This window comes from Terrapene carolina, unplaced genomic scaffold (genome assembly GCF_002925995.2).
Source record: "Terrapene carolina triunguis isolate 2854851 unplaced genomic scaffold, T_m_triunguis-2.0 Scaffold130, whole genome shotgun sequence".
Taxonomy (NCBI): Eukaryota; Metazoa; Chordata; order Testudines; family Emydidae; genus Terrapene; species Terrapene triunguis.
The window spans coordinates 8590995-8618910 of NW_020664481.1; the positions used below are offsets into that span (position 1 = coordinate 8590995).

The following is a 27916-nucleotide window of genomic DNA, read 5'->3' on the forward strand; positions in this document are numbered from 1 at the left end:
TTGACTGCTCCTATACCATGTTTATACACCTGCATTTTTACTGTTAGGATTAAATAAGTCTTCTACATCTCAGAAAAGCCCAGAGAAGTAAAACAACTCCAAATTGTACTCTTTATCTGACAACTGGATATTTAGATCAATAATCCTCTATTTTTTTCTCTCTGTTTCTACTACCAGTAATTTTGCTTCTCTTCCTAGCAGCCTAATTGCTGTTTTCTTAAGCCTTGCCATCAGTTCTCTGACCTTTAATTTTCAATATAATTTGCTGTATGGATGACTGCACTAGGTTCACAAGTTATCCTATCTACTCTGGTCTTTATGCAGATTGGGATCTCAATTTCTGTGCCAGTGTAAATCTGGAGCAACTCTCAACATGGCTTCAAAATTGTTACTCTAAATTTACCACCCCATAATCAGAACCTGGCCCTAAATCTCCAAATTTTGAACAAGATGATCAAGTCTTGTAAGTAATGTACATCAGATTTTTTGTGTAAATTGGGCAGATATTGCAATTTTAAAGTGTTAATCAGATTTTATTAAAGGCCTTCTCAGTGGTATGTGTTCTCTTTCTAACACTGATCGTGTTCTAGCTACCCCTAGCTCAACAGCCCTTCTCCTGAAGAGTAGCCCACTGAACACCTCCTGCCTACCCTATCATCAAGTGACCAATCAGCAAACTCCCTTTCCTTTTTGTGTTCATTCTTACAGTCTCTCTCGCGCAAACACACACTGCACTACACTTCTGTGTGTATTCACTTGGATCAATTCAGTATTCATTTCATGGGTACATATGACACATCAGACTAGTTATAGGCCATGTGGCAAATGCCTTCCAATGCATAATCTGCAAAAGTCCAATACCATTCTTGCCAATTTGTAGTTTTGCTCCATTGGCCCAGCTGTCACATATCCCATTATGAAATGAATTACTTGGGCTGGATACATTTGCTCTCCACATGTTCTTTAATTATCTGCAGGAGTCAGCCTTGTTTTAATGATGTTCAGGAACATGGATTTGGTAGCTCACCAACTTTTAAAGGCTGATCTGGAAGTGCTAGCTTTATCTTCACCATTTGGTGCTACTAAAATGCCCGTCTGACTGAAAAGCTCTGACACCTGTGAGTGAGGTTCTAAGGTCTATTAAAAGTGTTATGTATGCATACTACCATCTTGTTTATTTACAAATGTGTCTTGATTTAGGGCTTATAAAGAGAACAGTGAGTGACAGAATTTAAAGAGGGGGAAAAAAAGGCTAGGAAAGAAACAAACTAGTCAGAGATTGGTTCATTTGTTTACTTACAGATGTTTAGGGTATCTTTTCTATTTCTCTTTCACTCAGTGGGCTTGCTGGCAGGATCCCACTAGTATGTCAATATGCCTAGCACCAATGGGCTAAGCATTTCTTCCAATTGTTCAAGTCCATTCCCTGACCCTGTTTGATGCTGCCTGGGTGTTTGCAGCTTGGACTGTGGGATGACTTTGTTTTCTGAGTACAGCACCTTTCAGTTTCTAAGACCACCCCTTGACTGTGTGCAGAGACAGCAACCGTTTTGATCTCAGACTTGCTGAGAGCTGTTGACTTCACTGTTGTTCTTTACTAGTGTTGCTTTCCTTAATCTCAAGTAACAACTACATTTAACTGAAACTCTTTGGATAAGGAAACATAAGTTCAAACTAAGAACTTGGAAAGAAGAAAATGTGCTCTTGGGAATGGCACATCCTATCCTCCTTGCTCTGAGCACTAGAAATGGAACTTCTGTAATCTCAGACTCTTACATTCAAGAGAGCCAAGCTTGGATCCAGTTTTAACCTTGCATCAATGACTCCTAGAGTACTTGTCAAGGATTCACAGACAAGAGGACAGAATGGTGGAAGGCTTTTTTTTTTTTTTTTAAAAGCTTTGCATTTCTCATAACAAAAGTTATTTTTTTCATCCTTAAGATGTTACATTCTTTTTACAGTATGAAAAGATGTTATGAAAATGATGACACTGAGACACTGCTTTGCTGCAAGATAACCATTTCTGGATAAATATATCATATGAAACGAAGCCCACATATACATTTATACATTTAGTAAAAATGCTTTACAACACAAAGGAGCTTTTAACAATGTTCGCATGAAAGGTTTAAAAAGAGATTAAAATTATGTCCTTGGAAAGGTGCACAGTCTTGTAGAAAGAAAATTCTACATTAACCCCATGCAGGAAAGTTGTATGTTATCTGTATTTAAAAGGCTATAAAGTACTACTTTAATCAACCGACTTGACTTTGGGGACTTTCATGTCTCACTGAAACTCACGAAGTCTGGCAGAGCGTGGCTTCTAGAACACAAAAGCCTTTAATCTGTAACCTGGCACTCTTGTACATTCAAATCCTGATACTATCACCTTGTTAGGAAGAAAAATTGTGAATTTATCCAAAATGGGATCTCATCCAGTCTAAATGATGTAGCCTTTGCAGCAATGACCTTTAACAACGGTTGTACTCAACAATAAAAGATCTTATCTCAAGATCCAATGGAAACAGTGTATGTTAAAATTCTGATCTGATAGCAGAGACTTCTATTTTCAAGTTTAGATGAGAAGCTCTTGAACAGTCCATTTGCTTTCTTGTCTAACCCACATTTGTTTCTTGCCTGAGGAACAAATGGCATGAAAAAGAAACGGGTGCATTTCTGATGAATATTTGTCAGGTTTCATTAATAATGCTACCTTTTAAATAAGGGCATAGACGCTAAAACTGCGGGAACTGGCTACAGAAACCTACAAAGCTTAATTCTGCTAATAAAGTAAAATAGCACTAACTCTTTGCACTGATATAGCACTTCTTTACAATGGTAGGCAAACACTATAGCCTGCATTGAACTGAAGCACAGAGAGGCTGTGACTTGCCCAAGGTCACACAGAAAGGTAGTGGTTGCGTCAGGATTGGAACTCAGGACCTGTGCTCAGCGGCCTAGACCAGAGCGGCCTCCTGAGAATATCATGAATTAAAGTACCTAGTTTACACACACATTCAGGTCAGTCCAGGTTAGTCTCTCCATCACCACAATGCATTGCCTTATAGCTCTCTGATAGCCATCAAGCTGTTGAGAAGCAAACGACAAGATATGACGCCTGGAAATGAATTGCATTAAACACCGTAAAGCAATGCTGCAGATCAGCTGGCTCAGCAACACTTCAGTCAGCAATTTCCTCCTCAGAGTTTCACAATGCATTGATTTCAAAGAAGAGAAACCAAAATGATTTTACATCCCTAGAAAAAAAAATCAACAGAATTAAAAACAGCCCTGGGTTATAACCCAGCCCTGTAACAACTGGTTGTAAAGTTCTGTCTGTAGTGGCTGCAGGATCTTATCCTCCTGGACTCAGGAGAAGTGCTAATGGGACTTTCACCTTGCAACAGATGGTATAAGCAAAGCTCTTCAAAATACAGCATTAGGTCCAGATTCTGCCATTATTATTTATATTAAGCACTTACCTTCCTGAGACTTGGCTTCCCATGTGCTCAGGACCATGGTGAAATAAATGATCAAAGAGGAATGTTTTGGGGCCAGATTCCCATTCTAGTTACACAGTTGAATAACTTTTGCTTTGGTGTAACTGAGATCAGAACCTGGCCCCCAAATTCAGGAAGGCACTTAGGCACATGCTTAACTTTAGGCATTTAAGCCATCCCATTGAAGTCAATAGGACTATTCTTGTGCTTAAAGTTAAGCATATGGTAAAATACTTTCCTGAATTGGGGCTTTGGTCATTTGTATGCAAACTTTCTTTTTACATAAGTCTAACATGAAAATCCTCCTTTAACTACATTAAATCAATTTTAAACCTGATGAACTCTACTAATTTGTTGGAATGCATAATTAACAGGCCCCAAACCTTATTCTTCTTCCCTATACCTTAAAGTGGCAAATCAATATGCTTCATTTGCTCAGATTTTACAAAACCTTCCCCCCCCCATTTAGAATATAAACCCACTATGACAGACAAAGATTCAGTGATACAGTTCAAACCACAAGCCACTGAAATGCACCCCATAGATCTGACTCAGTACTTCTTGGTGAAATTTGTATAGAACAAGCTGTTTTAATTCATGCAAGTTTAATAAAGTTTCACAAAGAAGGGCCTTAAGCTGATAAATCTAGTTTAGGATTTTCTTATTAACTGCCCACCTCTCATAATGAGTTTTTAATTTATTTTTTTCCGATTTTAAGGCATATAAAAACTGTTCATGTACCTTTGGGATCTGAAGGCAGCTATTTGGGAAAGGAAGACATTTAAGAGTACCGGAATTGAATTTTTCATCTACACCATAATCCTAGTATTGAGATTTATAACAAGTTTCCTCTGTAGCAAGGCTCAATCAGTCTGCATGGTGATTTCTTCTCAACCATATTCCATACTGCAATGGAAAACTCTGTTGTTTCCAGATTAGTTTCAGAATTCGCATATGGAATTTTTTTTTTTATGACTGGAACTGTACAGCAATACTAGACCGGAAAATCCATAAAATCTGCTGTTTATTGATAGAGCCCCCCAATTCAGTGAAGTATCTCTGTCCAAGAAAGGCACTTAAACACAAGGTAAAAGTAAAGCACATCCTTAGGTCCCATTGATGTTATAGGGACTTAAACACATGCTTTTCCTGAATCAGTGCCAAGATGATTATCACTATTTGCTTGTTGCTACAAAAAAATTAGTGTACCAACATGCAGCAGAAAAAAAATGTAGGCCCAGCTGCAAAATGCAAACATAAAGTGAATGTAAGGAAATTAAGTCAATGTTTTGATGGAGTGGCTAATATAAGGGGTAAAACAATAGTAAACATGAAGGCCTGGCTACTTAGAGTAATGTGGAATAGTAAAGAATAAATAAATAGATAAAATAAATGGCAAATAATGAATGGACCTTGGAATGAGAACGAGAGAGAGAGAGAGAGAGAGGACTAGAAAGAAAAGGAGGACGAGGACTGGGTCTTTTCTGAGAAAGAGAGAGAGACACACACACAGCTACATTGGAAGAGATAGGGAGGAAACAGAAGAGAGGAAGGCTGTGTGTGTTGTGTCTGGGGTGCGTGTGATCGTACGTGTATCTGATGCTTGGTGCCAGGAGAATGGTACTTTCTCTTTTGCAGTTAGATTACTTTATTATTGCGTAAAGCTGAACAGTTTGAAAAGTTCTAGCGTACTTAAAAAAGTCATGTGAAACCTTTTGAAAGTCCTCTCCATTTCTAATTCTTCCTGTACTGTGTGTTCTGACCCTTTTCACTGCAATTGGGAAATGTTAAGGCATCCTGGACAGTTAGAAATATTTGATAAAAGAAAAGTCACAGCACTACTAAATCCTTTGCTAAGTTATTTTATTTAAGTATGTCACTGAAGATTTTATAACTGAAATGTGCTTAACAGAATTCTGACTATCTATCCTCTTATAATGGCATCCTTGGGAAGCAACTTTTTTAGGCCAGTTAGGTTTTAATACTAGGTCAACAGGATGTTGAAGATTTTTTTTTTTTAAAAGCCCAGCCAAAGAAGTTAGCATATTTCAGAAAGAGAAGATTCATTTTTAGCCCTTTAAGACTATGGATTTACTATATGCATCCAGATTTCTCAAACTCCAATCAGAATTATTAAAATAATCTATTACAAATGGGTATTTGCCTTGAATGTGTTCCGTCAGTTGTGTCAAATCTAGGCCTATAATGCTACAGCACATTTTAGTGTGGTGCCCTGGTTTACAAAGCAAAGGAGCCAGGCACGGTGGAATATAAAGGATATAAAACAATGAATCATAAAATCACAAGAGATACAGTCTTTTTCAAAATTCCTAATTATGGATTGATGCTGAAGGTAGATTAAAAAAGAGGTCCAGGTGAGGGCTGCATGGCATTTTTGAATAGGAAAATTAGGCTGATACTGTCCTCCTGAAACTGATCAAATGAGACAGTTTGGGAAGAAAACATCTGAAATCTCAGCTGCTCTGTGGTTAAACTGCAAAGCAATATTTAAAAAACTATGACAGTTGGAAGTACAAGGGGTATTGAATTAAGATCTGAGTTGTTGACCCCATTTGAAAATCATTTTCTAACTGTGACAAAGCCTGCTAACATTCAGAGGCATTTGTATTCAGGTCAATAGCTTACTCACCCTTTCATCGAAGGTCTAATGAACTATCAATGTTGTAGCATATATTAAGCAAGTTTCACACCTGTCTTTTGATCTGGTGAGCCTAACTTAATACATGCAGTTGAACATATGCACAAAACCTGTGCATCTCTTTGGTGTGCAAACAAAGGTTTTGCATAAGCAACTTGAGCATTTAATGGCCCAACTATTTTGTGTTCTCAAAATGTGTCCAGTTTTGCAGTCCTCATTTGCACACAAAACACTGGGTGCACAAAATCAGAGACCAGCTGAAAATGTTGCCCCAAATTTACTGAAGAATCATATAATATGGCATTCAAGAAATTAAGATTTTAAGAATCCTAATTTGTGACCCAAATTTCCAGGCCATGCCAACACTTTGGGTCAAGGTTCTAAAAACAGATGTCTAAGTTACACATACACAAAATATAAATGTGCATGTGCAAAATGGATAATTGAATGGACAGCTGAATGTAGCTACGTATTTTGCATGTCCAGATCCTCAGCTGGTGTAAACTGACTTCTCTCTAATGCTTTAGAGGAGCCATGCCAATTTACACCCAAAACATGTAAGCACATGCTTAACTTTAAGCATATAAGTAACTCCATCACATTCAGCAAAGTACTTTAAAACATGCTTAAATTCCAGTGAAGTTAATTTGATTTAAGCACACACCTAAAGTTAAGCATGTGAATAAACGCTTTGCTGAATTGGGGTCTAAATCCCTATTTTTGAAAATCCCTATGATTTGGAGTTCTGAGATCCAGCAGGAAATATTGGCTTTATTCCTCCAATGAAACTTTCTCAAAAGCTATTTTTTGATAGAAAGAATGCACCACGGGCTGTGGTAGTGGTGTCTAGTTGATACACATCAGTTGGATGGAGAACACTGGTGTTTTGCCTCAAGATTTACCACTCAATGTAGGTAGGGTGGAGATCATTTAATTTAATTGTGGACATTTTGTCGGCAACAACTGGTAATGTTACATCTCATTGCACTTTGGCACTGGCATCTTTTTTACACTCTGGACATTTCATCCACATTATTACATAATGCATATTACAAGGGTATGGTTTTATGGTTTCTTACTCCAGATCCCATATATATATATTAAATGGAGAAGGAAAATTGTGATGAGACACTATTAAATGAGCTATCACAGTAGGAGATGTAACACAGCCAGATGTTGCAAATGAAATAGCTCATGACAAATGGTCTATGACAAGATAATGTGAGAGCTGATGTGGTGAAACTATACTATATAGAATGTGTATGATCACTTCAATATACAGCTTTAGTGAGCAGGTTGATAATATTGAATATGTTGCATGAGCCAACAAAAACCATCATGCTAGAATATCAAACATCCCCAACAGATTATTGTGTGTTACTAGGGGTACGTGCATGCAGTTCATTCCCATTCATGGGAATTAGATACAGGCACTGAGAGGACAGAAAAGCTCTTAGTGTTGTAAACTACAGCTGAGCACATACTTATGATGTATCCATTCACTGAGGTTATGTTGTAATTTTTGGCTTTCGACTACTTATGTGTTGTGAAGCAGGGAATGAATAGTGCCATGGGCTCTACCTCCTGTCCGGCATTGTAACTCTAATTGGCCAAAACTGTGCTTTCTAGTGTAGAAAGAGATGGTTGCATTATTCTTGATTTTAAACCAAGAAATACATGGGTCCAATTTAAGAGTGATCAATCAAGCATTTTTTACTGCCTTTTTTGGGGGGGGAGAAGGGGTGCAACAGGGAATTGAAATCTGTAATGAAATTTGTCATTTCCAAATTTTAAATGCACTGGTCTTTGGCAATTTACAACTCCAAGGTCTGAAAAATTCATTATTAACAACTTCCATCAAGGGTGTTCCTGAAACCAAAATTACTTAATCAACTCAATTTAGCTTCTTGCGTAGACCTAATTCAGAAAAACTTTATCTTCCTGAATTGTTATTGCAATTAATTTCTTTCCCCTTTTCTTTTCTGCAGCAGACTACGTTACAGTAATTAGATATTTTATAAAAATGAGTTATATTCATTGAGGGTAGCTTCACTTTTACATTTGATTAATCATATTACCACTGAGGTCTGGGGTTTGTCTCCAAGGAAAGTTTAATGACCTCATTTTAATTCTTCTTTTAACCACAGAGCAGGTATAAATGAAAAGAAATAAAATTATCTCACCCCCCGCCCAATCTCAAGATTACATTTGATGGTTTTGCTGTGTGACTGACCCATTTACAGGGAACAGTCTATCTGATTCTAATTAGATACAGGGCAGAATCAGGCTAAATAGAGCCTTGAACTGTCTCTTAGTAACCCAAGCTCAGTATAGTGGTGAGGAATCAGTGCTCCTGGAGCAAAATGGCAGCCAGTTTTTAATACCTTGGATATCTAATTTAGGAATAATTGGGCAATAAATATTCTAAAAACAAATAACCAAGCCAAAAGGCACTGAATTTAGATTTCAATTAAAGGATTTTATTTGTAAGGAAAATATATCAGGGAGACCAGATGTTTGTGTGCGTGTATAATGGGATCATTACACTTATATCACTTTAATTAGTTTGGAGGCACTCATAGCTATGGCACCACCTTGTGGCTTCATCTGGGGATTAGCACTGCCCCAGTCTGACACCCCCTCCTTCAGTTGCGCACCCCTTGGTCTTTCTCTCTTAACTTGGGGTGATTCCTCTTTGTGACACTGGACATTGGCCAAACTGTCTATCTGCAGTCTCTGGCAGTCTGATGATCCATTTCCAAGTCTGTGCCACTTTCCCAGTGGCCAATAGGGGAACCCAGGCCCCCGCGTTACTCCAGGTTCCTGCCCATGAACCCTATGCTCAGCAACCACAGTCTGAGGTGGGTGAGGCGTTGCCTGGACAAACTAAATGCTTTCCTAAGGGTGTCAGAGGAAGTGGACCCAAGTTCCAAAATTTGTATTGATTTATGGAGTTTTGTTCATTCTATAAAAAAGGTGGGAACATCAGTGCAGGTCAGATCAGTATATGCTTCAGATTTCCAAAGCTTTGGTGGTCAGACCTGGGGTTTTGGTTTGGGTCTGTCATAAATATAAAGGGAAGGGTAACAGCCTTTATGTATGCAGTAACATAAATCCCTCCTGGCCAGAGGTACAGAATCACTTACCTGTAAGGGGTTAATCCGTTCAATTAACCTAGTTGGCACCTGAACAGAAGGACCAATGGGGAAAGAAGATACTTTCAAATCTGGGGGGGGGGGAGAGGGAGGAAGGTTTTGTTTGTGTTCTTTTTGTTGGTTCCCTCTTGGGACAAAGAGAGAGACCAAGCAGGTAACCCAGCTCCTAAAAAGATCCTAACTGATACATCTAAAAATTACAGAAATTGTAAGTAATAGCAAGGAAATGTGTTAGATTCTCTTTTGTTTTAGCTTGTGAATTTTCCCTATGCTAAGAGGGAGGGTTATTCCTGTTTTTGTAACTTTGAAGTTGAGCCTAGAGGGGAATCCTCTGTGTTTTAAATCTTTTTATTTACCCTGTAAAGTTATCTTCCATCCTGATTTTGCAGGTGTGATTCTGACAGATATTGGTTGATATATTATTCTCAAGCCCCCCCAGGAAAGGGGGCGAAAGGGCTTGGGGGGATATTTTGTGGGAGATAGGGCTCCAAGTGGCCCCTCCCTGAATGTTTATTTAAATCACTTGGTGATGGCAGCAATACCGTCCAAGGACAAGAAAAGGAATTTGTGCCTTGAGAAAGTTTTTAACCTAAGCTGGTGGAATATAAGTTAAGGGGTTCTTTCATGTGGGTCCCCACATCTGTACCCCAGAGTTCAGAGTTGGGAGGGAACCCTGATAGGGTGCATCTCTAACTGTCCCCAAAAAAGCCAGTGTGCCAATATGAAAGCTATTGTGCAGACCTGGATTTAAAGAACTTCTTAAAACCTCTTTTTAATCAACAATAAAGATATCCTATTGGCATTAGTCCAAAGTTGGCCAGGCAAGGCTGTATGTCAGATAAGAGGAGCGAAAAAGCACATTTTTGACCAGCAAGTCCACTCTCTCCTTTTGCTGCTGTTACTTCTGGACCAACACCCTGGCTCTAATTAATTATTTATGACAAAGGTTTTCAGGGGCACCTGGAATATAATTAAGGGCAGAAAGTCCATTTCCCTTTAAAAGCACTAAATTCTTATTCAGAAGAACTAACCTGATTTGCAGTTTCTAGACTTCATTGTTTGTATATTTAATTGAAATGCGCAGGAGATTAAGAATATATTCTGGTAGCAGCCTAACCACCTGGGCATACTGCATTCACTTGAATACAGTCATTTACTTAGGTTATAAGATGACAGCTCTGTGACTGCATATACTTTACAGTGTACTTTGTTCCAACTTCATTTTGAGTGAAAAATGAGTCGAAGACAACAATTAGCTGGGATTTTCCATGAAAACGCAATTGATTTTTAATAATAAATCTCATTGGCAGAACCTTATAGAACTCCCTTGTTAGCTTTTATCTATAAACACTGGTCTACAATTTTTGAGAAGTTGTCTGCTTCAGAGATAAAATGTGCTATTTATTATGTATTTTGATGTGCTGAATTCAAATATGACAATTAAAACAACTGATTGGCTACTGTTTCTAAGATATTTAAGTTTTTACATTTTATGTCTATGTATATTGTGTAGATAGTAGAGTTTTAATCATAAATTGTAAACCTAGGTCTTTTCATGGGTTTATGGTTGCTTTACATGATAATATTTCACCTGTCCTGTTTATGTAACACTTTAAAAATCAGCAAAAGGGTTATATAAATAAAATTTATTATGAAACAAAAGGCAAAAAACTATTATGTACATAGTTTAGTCCTATTCAGTGTCTACTCGGCGCTTCTTGGCTTGTCTCTTGTATTCATTAAATGGAGCATCTCTTGTCACTGTCCAGCAATAGTCTGCAAGCATTGATGGGCTCCATTTGCCCTGATAGCGTTTCTCCATTGTTGCAATGTCCTGGTGAAATCGCTCGCCGTGCTCGTCGCTCACTGCTCCGCAGTTCGGTGGGAAAAAATCTAGATGAGAGTGCAAAAAATGTATCTTTAGTGACATGTTGCAACCAAGGCTTTTGTATGCCTTGAGGAGGTTTTCCACCAACAACCTGTAGTTGTCTGCCTTGTTGTTTCCGAGAAAATTTATTGCCACTAACTGGAAGGCTTTCCATGCCGTCTTTTCCTTGCCACGCAGTGCATGGTCAAATGCATCATCTCGAAGAAGTTCATGAATCTGAGGACCAACAAAGACACCTTCCTTTATCTTAGCTTCACTTAACCTTGGAAATTTTCCACGGAGGTACTTGAAAGCTGCTTGTGTTTTGTCAATGGCCTTGACAAAGTTCTTCATCAGACCCAGCTTGATGTGTAAGGGTGGTAACAAAATCTTCCTTGATTCAACAAGTGGTGGATGCTGAACACTTTTCCTCCCAGGCTCCAATGACTGTCGGAGTGGTGGGAATCTCTTGCACGACTATCCCATTCACAGACAAAACAGCAGTACTTTGTGTATACAGTCTGCAGACCAAGCAAGAGAGCAACAACCTTCAAATCGCCACAAAGCTGCCACTGATGTTGGTCATAGTTTATGCACCTCAAAAGTTGTTTCATGTTGTCATAGGTTTCCTTCATATGGACTGCATGACCAACTGGAATTGATGGCAAAACATTGCCATTATGCAGTAAAACAGCTTTAAGACTCGTCTTCGATGAACCAATGAACAGTCTCCACTCATCTGGATCGTGAATGGCTGCCATCACACCATCGATGTTGTTGCAGGCTACAAGATCACCTTCCATGAAGAAGAATGGGACAAGATCCTTTTGACGGTCACGGAACATGGAAACCCTAACATCACCTGCCAGGAGATTCTACTGCTGTAGTCTGGAGCCCAACAGCTCTGCCTTACTCTTGGGTAGTTCCAAATCCCTGACAAGGTCATTCAGTTCACCTTGTGTTATGAGGTGTGGTTCAGAGGAGGAGGATGGGAGAAAATGTGGGTCCTGTGACATTGATGGTTCAGGACCAGAAGTTTCATCCTCTTCCTCTTCCTCATCTGACTCAAGTGAGAATGATTCTGGTGCATCAGGAACCGGCAGTCCTTCTCCGTGGGGTACTGGGCGTATAGCTGATGGAATGTTTGGATAATGCACAGTCCACTTTTTCTTCTTTGACACACCTTTCCCAACTGGAGGCACCATGCAGAAGTAACAATTGCTGGTATGATCTGTTGGCTCTCTCCAAATCATTGGCACTGCAAAAGGCATAGATTTCCTTTTCCTGTTCAACCACTGGCGAAGATTTGTTGCACAAGTGTTGCAGCATATGTGTGGGGCCCACCTCTTGTCCTGATCTCCAATTTTGCAGCCAAAATAAAGGTGATAGGCTTTCTTAACCATAGTGGTTATACTGCGCTTTTGTGATGCAAAAGTCACTTCACCACAAACATAGCAGAAGTTATCTGCACTGTTCACACAAGTACGAGGCATCTCTGCTCACTTTGGCTAAACAGAAATGTGTCCCTTTGCAAAATCAAACACTGACAAATAAGAGAGCACAACACTGTATGATTTCTAGAGCTGATATAGGGCAATTTGTTCAGCAGAGTGATGTAAGCTTCGTTATGATTGCATCATCCATGACTTCTAGGAATAACATGATGCAATTCATATCATGTATGACGCAATACCAGCTTCAGATTGCATCATTCATTGTTTTGCCTAAAAAGCAAGTACTGTCCAAACCCAGCCATAGATTTATTCATAGATCCAGTCAAAGATGTATTTTAGTCATTTCTGGTTTAAATTGAGATCCCTTCCCTTTATAACTCACTTATCCTCCGCCATTCCCAAGTAAAGGGTCGTATATACTGACCCAATAGCATATCTTGAAAACTAGAGCCAATCAACAATTTTAAGCATTGTTTTCGTTCTCAGTGACCCAGAATTAGTAAAGTTTGACTACATTTATTTCAGAAGCATTTTGGCTGTAGAGCAGTGAAATCAGTGCAATAATGTAGATTTCTTCATGATGACAGAAGGTCTTTTTCCTTGCCAGCTTTGATCTGTGCTGTTCACCTCTATCTTCATTTTTGTCTCTTGTGATAACTGTTTCCAAGTTGTGCTGGTGCCACTTTGGTGATATACATTATTATCATTTATTATTATTTTAAAATCGATCCCCAAATTTAGTCCCGCATTTTCTGAACAGTTGACATGCAATCATGGTGAATGCATATGCAAATGGCCACATAGAGGGCTGCACCACAATGGCACATGCAGTCATGGTATAAGCACTGGCAAATAAGGCACGTTGTTCTGAATATCTAGGCCCTAAATCTTTTCCAAGTATGGACACAACTGTTTTCTACCATCCCAGTCTGGGGCAGACTACTCTTTAGGATGAGATGCACTGGTCAGTGTCCTGAACCATCACTTCAGAGTTAGGTAAGTGTCGTTATCCCTATTTTACAAATGGGGAACTCAGGCACACATATTAACTGACTAGACCAAGGTCACACAGTGAGTCAGTAGCAGAGCCAAAAAACAAAAGGTAGGTCTGCTGGTTCACCGTTCTCTGCCCTAACAGACCACATGGCTGCCTTTTTGATTCAGATCTCTCTTTTTGCCATCAGTCGTACTTGACATTTGATTGATCTGATTGCTTCAGCCAAGTGTGAAAAACAGGTTACTAACATAATGTTACTTAGCAGCCTGATATGATTCCAATCTCAAGCCATTAATTAAATATCCATGTGAAAAATCTCCCAGTCAATTTGGCAGAACTGCCAGAGACTGTTTTTTTTCCAATGAGATGTTTCAGTGCACTGGTAATGAATATGTATGCATTCCCTTCTACAGCTAGCCAACTCTTCTGCTCAAAGCAGAGTGGGATTGGGCCATGCCCTGCTCTCTGTCCTGCCCGTTTTGCAGAAGATAGCAGTGTTCATCGTACTTACCTGAGGGCTTGTTGGTGTTATTCCAGAATAGCTCTTTCTGCTTTGAATTCACATCCTACCTTATTCCAGAATAACTTGCTTGTGTAGACAAGCCCTTATAACAGTCCTTGTGTTCCCCGAGTACAAGGATTCCCACTGTGAACGGTGCCTAAGCAGGGCATGCAAAGTGGGAGAAGTTCTTTGTGCCCATTCCCTTTTCTTTTTTGCACACCTGCACAGGAGACAGGCCGATTTGGTGTGCGGGCAGCCCCCCCAAATTGTAATCAGGGCTACGATTAGAGAGCGAGCACTGAAAGGAAAATGGTTCCAGAGGCATCCCCTTCAAATATGCTCCTTTCTGCTTTGGATTCAGCACTGGAAGAGCAGATTCTTAAAGCAGTGCCAAAGGGCAAATTTTAAAGTAGCTTTAAATAAGACTCAGGAGCTTAGAGAACTGGAATAGCCCAGTTTCTCTCTTTCTCTATGTTCCCTCCTAAAGAACATCTTGATTGTAAGGCAAGTTTCCCCAAGAATCCACAGCTCTGCTAATCATGAGCACTTCAGCCTTGCTAAATAATATTTCCTTTCCATGGGCTACTATAAAAACAAGTTCTGCACAGTAGGCAAATTTAAAATAACTTTTAATTAACATTTAAGTCACAGAAGTCTGATCATGCAAATTCATCTGCATCTCCACTTTGTGCCTGATTGTTCCTGATTGAATATGATAAAAATAGACTTCATGTGAGTGGAGTGTGGGCATGGAACTCCCTTTACTTCCCCTCCTCTCTGATTAAGCATTTACTTACTTAAAGTGGAAACCCTTGGATGGCTATTAACTGTGTCATGGATAGAACGGCAGAAAGGCATCCTGTCCAGTATGTAGTTATAGATTGCATTGTAATTAAATCCAGTTTTTCAGTGGGCAAATAGTGTTGTCTTTGAAAATCCAACCATTTCAGTGATTTACATACACCTGGGACTAGCCAACATTGTGCTCCCAAATCCCAATTCAGAAACACAGCACTCATCAATTTATCATTCCCAGAATCAATGATAATTTCTGTGACATGATTCAATGCACCTCCCGTATCTGAGAGGAGAGTCTGGCCAGAGGCATAGTTAAGGTCCTGTGGAAATGCATTACAATTGTAACGTTTCTGATCATGAAGGATACTGGATAAGTGGGGATAATAAAGGTCTGGGATAATATAGGGAATTTTACATATAATTAAAATATCTCAGGGAATATGACCTTGTTATAGATAACAGGAAGTTTGGATAACTGAGCTTATACTGTACATTGATTGCAATATCTCAGTTTACTGCAACTGTCTTTGTGTCAATTGTCCTGGTAAAACTCCCTACTGGACCTTTTCAGTCTTGTTCAGTTGATTTCAGTGAAACTAAGACAATTTATTCCAGCTGAGGATCCGACCAATGGCTCCCAATAGACAGCTATCCATATATCACAAAAACCACTACTAGAATTGGGTCTAATTGCTACCTTTGTTGGCACTCCAATCAGAAGGGACAAAGACTGACTGAGCAAGAAAATTAAAAAACCCTCTGATCCCTAGCAGAGAACCATCCAGGACTGGGCGATGCACATTGTTCAGGCAACATGGAGAACGTTACAACAGCCAGTGCTGTTCCCTTACATCTTTTGCAGACAGAAAACTTTAATCCCTAGGGCTAATTCTGTTAACCTTTCGCAAGCACTAAATTCACACGAAAAACATTTTAGAAAAAAGAATGGGTTGCAAATATCCATCCCTTGGTCAGAAGAGTTTTCAGCAGCTCATGGTACTGCACAGCTCCAGTGCATTAAAAACGTAGTTACCCAGTAATGCCTTGGCTCAATTCTATCTAAGAAGATCAATAGGTGCACGAGGTGCCATATTGTTTCAGTGTAGATCTGGCTGTTCCAAACGCAGAAGCATCCAACATGATGCACACCCACTGCCAGCTGCTTTCTGCTGCCACAATGCGAGATAAGATACAAGAGAAGCAGGTAGGGTAGGCTGTCCTCAACAATGACGAATATGCTAGTTAAAGAGTTCATTCCTCCTGGAGATGGCAAATCCCTCTCCCATATGGCTTCAGAACCCTTTACAAGAGAAGGCAAGGTTCTTTTTTTCTCATCATTCTACAGACCCTCTCTCCTTTGTCTTCCAGGTGATATATTAAGGGATATGATAAGTACTTTGGTCCGGTATTAACTTAGAAACCAATCGTTTCTGGGTTTTATCATACCATTTTCACTTTATAGTTTTAAACAGCTCTTGCCTGACTTTACTACTTCTCTTTCATTCCACATCTAGCACAAAGCTTTTATGACAGTGCAGCTGTGAATCTTTTTTGGTGCTCTTTAACCAAAACCTTTTTTGATCATAATATAATATAACCTTTTTTGGCCTTGGTGTGTAATTCTGACATGCATAAATCTGTCACTTGGGTCTAAAACTTCATCTGATATATATTTATAGTAAAATCAGTCTTACAAGCAGACAATTTGCCTGATTTTTGACCACCACTGTGGTTGGTTTTCTCCTCCTTTCCAGTTGTTAAATTTTACATAGTAACATTAATTCCTGCTGCTGAACACATGAGCTGTAACACCAGCATGTTGCAACGTCCTCCTGGGCTACATTTATAGCCAGCAACTATTAAGTCTAAAACCACCCAGTTTGAATGACAGGTAATTTAGGAACACTATAGGGTGTGCTTTTGTATGTTTCTGCGCTGAATATCATCCTTGATTTCCTCTCATCTGGCAACTTTCCAAGAGCAAACCACCATTTCAGTTGTTCAGCCTATTTTGTTTTTGATTGTATTTCAGTGCAGAAATATCTTTTAAAAGGCACGGTATGCTTTCTTACCCTTAAAGAAGCTGTGGATTTAGTGGAAGCTTTTTTTTTTTTTTTTTTTTAAGCACAAGGGAGGCATAAGAATACATTTCAGAGTTGGCGGGGGGAGCAAAGCAGTTCACTTCAAGTTTAATGAGAATTATCGGACTGATGATTTTACCTGTGGCAGCCAAAGGTAAAGATCAGATGGCATTTTTGTACCCACCAGAATGGGATCTTTACTATACCCAGGAGGATACAGTATTAAAGATCACATTTACTAGAGAATCATGAGGTAATATCACTATAAAATATCCTCAGGTATGAATTATGCACAGTCCCACTTGGTACTGTATAAAGGGGCCTTTTTGCCCTTGCAAAACTCTTTCTTCAGTGATTGAAATTAGAGAAATGATGGTACAAATCATTCCTGCTTAGGGGAAGAGTAGAATTTTCTGATCCATTTAACCTGATTCTATGGATAATTGTCTTAGTAGCTTTTATCCCTTCTGGATCTGATGCATGCTGAGTCTTTAAATACCCAGAATTTACCTGAATGCAATTTTCCATGAGCTCCCCTCTGTCAAATTCAGTTCTGGATAAAGTCTTGGTAAGATTTTTAATATATGCTCCTTTATCTCACAAGTCTCACAATATAAATACAAGGTTTCCTCCAGAAAACTGTAACAGAGCCATATGGTCACTCATAACATGGTTAATGTTCGAGCCAAGGAGTTACCAGTCACTTTAAATTTCCTCTATTAACTTTATTTGGAGACAAGTACCAGTTTTTCTGAGACATCTTGAAGACATTCACATCTGTGCTTAAACAACTTGGCCACTAGATGTCAGCACTTTTTCACTCAAATTAAGGAGGAAGAAGTATTTACCTGGCAGCATAAGGTTCCCCCAAAGCATTAGCATGCTGGGGCACATATATTTTTGTGGTGGAAAGACTCATTGCTTGGGATATTGAAAACCAGACTGGATAAGACTCTACAAATTGTATAGGAGGAAGCAATCCTACGCTGGCAGGAGAATGGACTAGATAATCCATGATCCATCTCTGCTTTCTATGGTTCTACTACAACTGCATGTATCATATGCCGAAATACATTCTTTAATATACTAAATGGAAAATACCCCATTAAATGTATTACCACGACAAACATCATCACACGCACCCTATGGTGAGCCATACTCTGTATGCTCTGGGCTAACAATCTCAGATACTGAAAGCTGAGTTACTTCCATGGCAAATTCTGAGTTTCATCAGGTGCCTGTGAAACGCTCTCTTCCCTAACATCAGTGGAAGATGAAGGAACTCAGCACCTTCTTTGCGACACTCAGCACCTTGCAGGTCTGGAATCATGAGCCAAATTGTGCTTTCAGTTACACCTGTAGAAGCCCAATGAGTTCAGCAGAGTTTCATGGGTGTAACTGAGGCCAGAGTTTGGCTCTGTGCTAACAAATATTGATGTACCTTATAGAATAGTATCATTCAGTATCATACAGAAGTAGCATGAACCAACTCCATATATCTACAAGAGCACTCAGTGACATGATACACAGTACAATTTTGGCTTTAAGTGGTGCTGAAGAAAAGGCACTGTTCCATCTCTCTGGACTCTGTTTCCCATATCTTCAGTGATGTTCAAGTAGGATGCTCAAGATGATTTTTTAGCGCTTTGGTTGCATTTTGAGACATATTTTTCCTTTGCAACTGAAACTTTGCTTTTCTTAATAGCTGACCTTATTACTAATGTAAACAACTGACAGCTAATAATTCATTATTTATCATTATTTCAGCATGACATCATTACACACATTCAGAATACTGCACTTCTCTGAGTTCCTGATATATCATTAATTCCTGCATTTATTTTTGGTAAAGAGATCAATTAAATTCTTTTATTACCTTTTCATCTCCCACCCCCCGTTCCTTACATTACCTTGTCCACTGCAATCTCTTTATGTTTCCCAGTCAAAGAAGTTAGACCAACGGTCTTGGAGCAGAATTGGATAAACACATATTGCACTAGTATATGAAGGATTTTGAGCTAATTAACAACAGATGCACTATGGTTTAATGCATTTACTGCCTGCACAACAAAGACATCTGTTACAGTTATCAGTGAAATACGTATGGATGACTAAGTGTTATCATTCAGACTATTTATTTCTTCTTTTGAAATTTAATCCAAGCTACAAAATATAGTTCAGGGTTTAGCTCATAAGTAATAAAGTCTGATGTGTCTACAACCACTTGCTGTGACACCACTGCAACCTCCTTAGTGAAAGTAGACACTATCCTGGCCACATTCTTTGTTTCTTCAGTATCTCAGTGAAACTAGTAGCCAAACAGCGTTGCTAGTTCAGGAATCTCTCTCTCTCTCTCTCTCTCTTTTTTCCCTCTGAAAGTCTTTGTTACACAGTTATTTATCAAGTTTTTATTCTGTCTGCCAAACCAGCAAACAGAGACGAGTGATATCAAATGTCCATGAGTTACAAACACATTGTGTGTGCATGCATCATTGTGCTGATGTATTGATACTCACAGTGCTGGCAGTGAATTCTGGTGGGTTGTCATTCACATCTGTCACCGTAATGATTGCAGTTGCTGTGTTTGAGAGACCATAGTTAAGATTTCCTTCCATATCTGTAGCCTGAACAATGACTGTGTACTGCTGAACTTTCTGGAAGAGAAAAAAAATACCATTTATGTGTCAAAATACCATAATATGTCTTGAGTTATTCCACCCCCCACATTTGTAGCTTAAAGGAATACCAAGAGTTATTTGGACTCAAAATGTCAGTCACAGGGTTGGGCAAAATTTACCTTCAAAACTTTTTATTTTTATGAAAAATGTGGTAGTTGACTAAGCAAAAATGTTTTGCAAGTGTCTGCTTTTTTAATATTTTCACTTTGTCAGAAAGTGCCTTTTTTTGGCTGAAAACAGTTTTCAGTTTTTTAGCAGTTTTTGGCTACTGAAAACTGACATTTTTTCAGTTTTGGACAGAAAGGTGAAGTTTTTCCACTGAAAGTTTTGCTGAAAACAAAACATTTAATGTTTGTTGAAATTTTCCACAGGGAACCTCTTCCCCCTCAATTTTCCAACTAGCTCTGATAAATTGGCTTTATAAAACCTAGGATTAGAAGAAATATTTTCATTACACACTTGAACAGAGGTAAAACTCAATCACAATTGGTTTTTGGGAGTCAATCATTCTTCTGCAGGGTTTGAAACCTAAATGTTGCCACCACATGCTATTTCATGAGAAGCAGAAAGTGAAATGACTATAAATAAAAGTGCAAACAACTAGTCTGTTTTCATTGTCCAACACAAATGAAAAATAAAAAGGAAACACATAGCATAAACATGGAAGAGTAAATAATATTTTTATAATCACTTCACTTTTGATAACCTGGAAGGGGGAAACTGACCTCTCTCATGGAAAACCATGGGATGAGCTGAAAGAGAAGGGAGAACTTTCCCTCATGGAATTGCCCTCAGTCCCGTTGGAGAATAGGATTTGCCATGTAGAAACAGCAAAAGATTTCAGCCTCAGAGATCCCATGAAATCTGCACAAATCTTGGGGATTCAGTGGAGACCTTCTGAGCTGGTTCTAGGGTTCTTTGCTGGCCCTTTGGTTCATGGACAATGCAGCTTTCTCTGCTTGTCACTGCTCCTGGGACTTCCCCTTTAGATTGGGTTTTCACAGAATGGAGGAGAGGGGAAGAGTTGTACAGACTCAGGCTGCATTAACTCCATGCAGTTAGAAAAGAGATGGTGCTTGTCCCCCAGCTTTGGCCCAGACCTCCATCTTCCCACCCGTTCTGTCCTCTGACCCACATGCAAAGGGGAAGATACAGTCACAGAGGGTCACCTCTATGTGCAGATCATGGGTGAATGATTTTCCTCCTATAGTCAAACCTTGGCATTCTTACTAAGTTCTCACTTATTCCCTATTCAGGCCAAACTAAGTAAGGATTTCAGAATTGGACCCCTACTGAAGTGACAGTGACACGAGGAAAGAACTTAAGATGTGTTATTCTTAATCCAGCGTTTTCCCTACAATAAAACTAAAGCATTTCACAATGTATGTGAGTAGCAGAGAGCTTTCCACACAGAACTGTTCTCTGTATACCTGTTTTCTCCAGTTCACTCTCTGTAAGTGACCCATTATCATTGAAATGCAGCATAAGGAAGTTTAACTTGGTTTTCATTTCAAAAGACTGGAGCATGGGAATCCAGAGTGTATTTTAAAATGTATAGTGACATTTGTATAAAGCAGCCTAGAAAAAGGAGCTTTTTTATTTACCCTTTTGATGGTAGAATTAATGTCAGCCTAAGATGCCCATTTCTTCTTAATCAAGAGAAGGGCAGTATTAAAGCAGTAGGAAAAAAAAGATATAGGACACAAACATTTTGCCAGACAAATGACAAATTTGTGCTTAGCCAACTCAGCAAGGTCAGTGGGGAAAGCATGCTACATATGAAAAAGCAATTGAAGAAAAAGCTAACATTCCTGGTAAGGGGGATTTTAACAAGGATAGAAAGTGTAATGTAACAAATCACTTATTGGTTATTGTTTTACCTGTGCTATTTTTCATTAGCAATGTGCTTTCAGTCCCATCCTTACTGGGAATCATTTAGAACTGAATTTCCACCAAGCGCTGATCTGTTTCCTTTCTTAATACTCACAACAGTCATGGGTGATCAGGGAGTAGTAAATTAACATTAATAAATAAAAGTGAACCAATTCAATGTTTGCCGCAAACTCCAGTTAAACCAAACCTAAACTTTTTGGATGTACCAAACAGTTTGGTTAATTTAAAGAACCACCTTTAAAGAACAAACTGTGAATATCAGATGTTTGTCCCTTAACAAACTACTGGAAATCACTCATATTCTATGGTGATGAGGTTGGTATAAGAACCTATATTGACTAGGACAGAAATTGGCCCTCACCTTATATGTGTACAAAACACCACAGGAATCATCTACACTTCTGAATACTCAGTTGAACCAAGACAAAACTCCTAACCTTTAGAGTTGCATCCAGTGATATGTCTCCATTTGGGACTGCAAGATGTATTGTTATTGATCAATATAGTACTAACAGTATCCAAACTAGGCCAGAGACAGGTATGAAAACCAGTTCCCTTGCATGAAGTGTGTGCAGTCTAAAAAACGTGAAATAAATGAGGAAGTGAGCCAATCAAAATCAGTGTGACTGAAAAGCAAAGCTAAGCATTAAGCCACAATCTCTAAGCGCATCACGCTGCCATTCTTTGGCTCACACGTCTGTACTATGGTGGGAAAGATTCTGGAATCTATAGGTCATTTGGGGAAGGTGCATTTTGAGGAGGGATGACAAGAAGGAAAAGATGGAGGCACGTTGGATTGTGCTCAGTGGGCTCAAGGCATATGAAGCTACATGGAAGAAAACCAAGACACAAGGCAACTAATTGAGTGACTTGGGGAAATAAAGGGGAGACTGAGGTGAGTGAAAGATAGAGGCAGAGTGTTACACAAGAACTAGTATGTGCAGGGCTTAGATGGTCAGGACAAGGAAGGTGAGGGAAGCCAATGAAGAAAAATGAATGGGGAGACGAACATTGCTAAAGCAGCTGGCATGTTAAAGTGCATGTAGGTATGATGTTTTTATGGTGAAAATGAGCTGAAACCCTGTTTTGTTTCCATCCGCTGATGTTACAAGTAGTTATTTCAATCTAAGAAAACTGAAAGTTTCTAGTGAGGATTAGGTCGATTTGGTTTCCTTCTCATTGTTCAGATATTGTTGCAATAATGGAACTTCCCTGTTTCTTCCTGTATCTTCCTTGCTGGTATAAAATGGAGGCCAGAATTTCAGTCTTAGCCTCACTCTGGGGGCTTTCAATGACAGGTGTTAACTCGCTGACTGGTGTAACAATACCTGACATCACATACCAGTTTTCACTGGCCCACTGTAATTGAAACCCATGTTGGAGGCAGTAGTGGGGCCATGTTAATTTATACTGCCTGGGACGGGGCCTCCTGTTTTTGTATAAAAACATACCAGGGAGGAATTGGTCAAGTCACAGGACTGCGTGCCAGGAAACTGTGGTTAAGCCTAAGGTTTCCCATCTATAGGGATAATAGTGCCTTCCTCCCAGGTGTAGTCCATTAATGTTTGTAAAACGCTTTGAGATCCTAAGGTGCTGTAGAATAGAAGCACAGTGTCATTATTAATGAATGTGCTCTCTCTTTATTTATTATTTAGTTCTCTCTCTCCCTCTCTCTCTCTCTCGAATTTACATGACCGATATTAGTGTTTGTATACAGCCCAATGATCATGTGTTGACTCAGTGGCATAGCTAGGAGTGGAAATTTGGGTAGGCTCCAACTTTTGGGTGGATGGGCAATGACAGACTGTGTTAGTTCAGGTTTCAGTGGTAGCCGTGTTAGTCTGTATCAGCAAAAAAATGAGGAGTCCTTGTGGCACCTTAGGGACTAACAAATTTATTTGGGCATAAGCTTTCATGGGCTAAAACTCACTTCATCATCTAGCCCACGAAAGCTTATGCCCAAATAAATTTGTTAGTCTCTAAGGTGCCGCAAGGACACCTCATTTTTTGTGTGTTAGTTCAGCTTCTCCCCTGATGCCACGCTCTCTTCCTAGCCCTGGTGCCTCCAGACACAGGGCTTCACCTGCCGAGCTGAGCACGGGAATGGGGCGGCTCAGAAAATGGCAGAGCAGAGCTGCTGGAGTGTAGCTTTCTGAAGGGTGGGCGCATAGCTCCGTCCTGGATTTCAGGTGCTCAAGTGACGCTCTGGGCTGCCGTGGCAGCACTATACCCCTGCTCAGATTTGGGCCTGGATGCTAAGTGAGTGGGTGGCAGGCCACCCAGGCCCACCCGTGGCTATGCCCCTGGGCTGAATTATCTTTTTAATGAGGTTTAAGCAATGGAGGGAGTGGGAGGAGGAGGAGGATTGGGGGGAGGGAGATTTAAAAGTAATCAGATTTCACAAAAATTAGAAAAATCAGATGGAAGTCCATATTAAAGACCACAGTTCAACAATGTCTGCATTTAAAATGGTGACACCACTTCCAGTGTTCATCACTGCAGCGAGATGTGAAGCAATTTAAAGCATTTCTTATTTGATGGCATAGCTGTTGCACACTATTATAAAGGCTTCAGTGCCTCAGTAACATAGCAGAAGAAAAATGTTCCTTACTTTCCATGAAAGAACAGGGCGATAAAACATTCCTCATCTGTGGGTTCTCTCTCTCTTTCTTTTTTTGAAGTTGCAGCTTCCTATTTTACCTTGTTTGCAACCCGACCCTTTCAATAGCTGTTGGGCTTAGAGGCTACCACTTACAGGTTTATCCATTGGAACAACCTGGGACTGTCAGAGCCACTCACTGCTCTTGTCTTTTTGTCTTGCCTCCAGGTAGGGCACTACAAAGGCAGTTTGGTTTCTGTGTCAAAAGCAATTCAGAAACTCATGACACTGTTAATGCAAACTTTACTCTGAACTCCAAGAATGAACCAGACCTTGGATAAGGCCACACTAGGCTCCATGCTAGGCTGAAAATCTAGATGGTATTAATTCATATTAGGCCTAAACCTGCAAAACTCCCATTACCTTTAATTCTTGGTTTATTTGCTTGTTTGTTTGTTTATTTATTTAAGTTGCTTAAATAAATAAAAATTTGCTTTGAAGAACATTTCTTGAGAAAAATCATCTGACAGAATACCAGATAAGGGACCAGAAAGTCTCATTTTAAAAAGTTTTGTTACTTCATTATCTTGCTTTTCTTTTTGTAATATAGAGCTCAGAACCTGCCATTCATTTGCGATACCAAAAGACCCTCTCTTGATAACACCAGACTGATAGCACAGTTTATTTATTTAATAAGGTGCCTCTTGTGAAACATCTACCGATAGTATAAAACACACAAACAAAACCCAAACACAGAATATTAAAAGAAGGAAAAATAAAAACAGGGAACAAGCCAACTAAATACAATACAAAGCTGGACAATGAAAAAAATGCAGCACAAGCACAACAAATTCAACAGTCAAATGACCCACCCATGGGGATATTCTCAAGCTAGGAAGAGGAATAGAGAAAACAAAAGTGCAATGGATACAAAAACAAGGGTAGGGGATCCAAACCCAGTCAAAAACACTACAGAGCAGCTAAAGTCAATGAGGCTTGAAGCATGTCCTAACGACAGATAGTGAGGGACCCAGGGAATAAAAAAAGGCCTGTCTTGTATGTAGCTGTCAGTCAGGGACATAGGGTGAGAAGCAAACTGCTGGTATAAAGCTTTGCTGAAAATCAATAAAGGAGACACTGATTTCCACCAGCTGAGGATCTAGCCCACTGGGTCTAGGGTAGATAAGGAAACATGTGTTGTCTGAACTACTAAAGAAAGTTTCTAACAAATGGAAAATGCTACAGCACTATGGTTGGAACTTCAAGTTGTATTAAACCTACAGACAGACAAAATGTAGGAGTATGTGGTTTGTAAAACCTGAGGCATTAGATTTGGATCCATTTCCACTGGCTTCAATGGGACTACTAACATGCTTAAAGTTAAGCATATGCCTAAGGGTACGTCTATACCCAGCCGCTAGTTCGGCGGCTGGCAATCGAACTTCTGGGTTCGACTTATCGCGTCTTGTCTGGACGCGATAAGTCGAACCCAGAAGTGCTCGCCGTCGACTGCGGTACTCCTGCTCGGCGAGAGGAGTACCGCGGAGTGGACGGGGGAGCCTGCCTGCCGCGTGTGGACCGAGGTAAGATCGAACTAAGGTACTTCGAACTTCAGCTACGTTATTCACGTAGCTGAAGTTGCATACCTTAGTTCGATTTGGGGGGTTAGTGTAGACCAAGCCTAAGTGATTTGCCTATATATGAATTTCTCTGCTGTGCAGAGGGCCAGCACAAGGCCTATTATATCATTGAAGTCCCATTGTAAACCCTATTTTGAGGGTTTGGGAGGATTTAAGTGGTGCATAGCTTGGTCGTCTGCCAAGGGGTGAGACCATTTGCATCAGTAATAGGATAAACTATCACTTCCCATCAACTTCATTCTGAAAATGTGAAATGTTGCATACTGCTTATTATACCGATTCTGGATGCTTTCTTAGGCTTAATATGACTCACTTTATATTCTGTTGGTGAAAGGTACAAGCTTTCAAGCTACACAGAGCTCTTCTTCAGGTCTGGGGAAGGAAATTCATGGTCCAGGGTTTTGGTGTCTAGCAGAGTTATGAATTTAGGTACACAGGCTCACATTTTGAGGGTGTTGAGCAGGTTTCCTCTAAGCATGAGTATTGAAAGATCAGATATGGAGTGATCACTTTGTGAAAAGCTTTCATCCATGGGTGACAGAGTGTTTTTGTCGATTATCATTTTTCTATGCAAGCTCATTTGAAAGAGTATTGATTGCCTGGTTTAATCCACACAATTGTTATTGGGGCATTTGGTGCACTGGATGACGTACTCCACATGTTGTGAGAGGCGTGTGTAGGAACCCATGAATCTTGAAAGGTATGTTGTGGGGGGTATTGATCATCATAGCAGTGGAGATATGTCTGCAGGTTTTGCATCTGATATTCTGGCAGGGTCTAGCTTTGAGTTGGTGTGTCCTGGTCTATGAGGAGCTGGCTTCTGATGATGAGCTTGGCAAGGCTGAGGTGTTGTGTGAAGGCTAGAATAGGGGGTATGGGAAATATTTCTTTCAGTATGTGGTCCCCATCTGTTTGATTATACCCCATAGGGGTTCCAGTGACACAACAGGGACACTGGCTTTATGGATCATTACAATAATTTGTAACACAACATACTGCCTGGTACCTTTAATTGCCTACTTCAAACCCACAGTAACAATCTAGCCCTCAATTTCCCATTTCACTTCAAGTGGCCACCTACAACCTGCACTACTCCTTAAGCTTAACAATCTGTCCCAACTTGTGTTTAGCTCAGACACTCTGATTACCTTCCCTAGACCTGAAGAAGAGCTCTGTGGAGCTCAAAAGCATGTATCTTCCACCAAAAGAAGTTGGTCCAGTAAAAGATATTACCTCATCTATTTTGTCTCTCTCATATCTTGGAACCAACATGGGTACAACAACACTGCAAACAAACTTTGTATTTCCATCCCGGTAAAAATATCACAGATCTTATGTATTATTTTAATAAGTGATTAAAAATATTAAAAACATAACAAAACAGAGTCTTTTTGGATCATGTTGAAGTTACTTGTAAAGTATGGGGATAGCAGAAAATCAGATCTCCTGGCATGCTCTATGTACAAACAATTTTGAAAAAAAACAGAACAATTTTCTGTCCAAAAATCACTACATGTTTTTGCAACAAGGATTTAAGTGGAGAGGTTTTCTATTTTATGACCCCTTTTCTTAACACAAATCAATATCACTGAGCTGGCAAGTTACATGGCCAAAAACAAAGGAATCTGTGATCTGAACAAAATTACAGTTATTACATATGGCTATCTCCATCAAGACCCAGACTGGCATGACAGATACCTTTTCCAAGAACCTGGCAGCACAAGTTATTGTTGTGAGAGTTTATAAACAAGAGTAGAATATATTTACAAAGAGGCTCTAAAGGAATTGGGCATTTTTGAGGCAAAGAGCAACAATAAATAAAACCTATATGTGATTTATGGTCCAAATTTTCAAAAGTGCGTGCACAGTTGTTTTATGCACACAACTGTGTTCCCAATATACACCTGTAATGCATGCAAATTGGGAACTGTATGTCAAAGTCCAGAAATACAGTAATTATGTGATTAAATTAGTCCACATTAGTGGACAGAGTTTGCAAAATTCAGACCTACATTTTCAAAGCACAGTTAAAATATTTTCCAATTACACCTCTACCTCGATATAACGCTGTCCTCGGGAGCCAAAAAATCTTA

General features: G+C 39.5%; 1 protein-coding gene across 2 annotated transcripts in view; it reads right to left on the reverse strand.

Annotated features, from left to right (window-relative positions):
- The window catches only part of CDH4 (cadherin 4), a 643793-nt gene that overhangs the window by 47422 nt on the left and 568455 nt on the right, over positions 1-27916 (reverse strand). For both annotated transcript variants that reach the window (XM_026652873.1, XM_026652874.1), the window contains one exon: positions 19530-19667. In XM_026652873.1, the coding sequence (XP_026508658.1) occupies positions 19530-19667 (138 nt within the window). The remainder of the gene's footprint in view (positions 1-19529; positions 19668-27916) is intronic.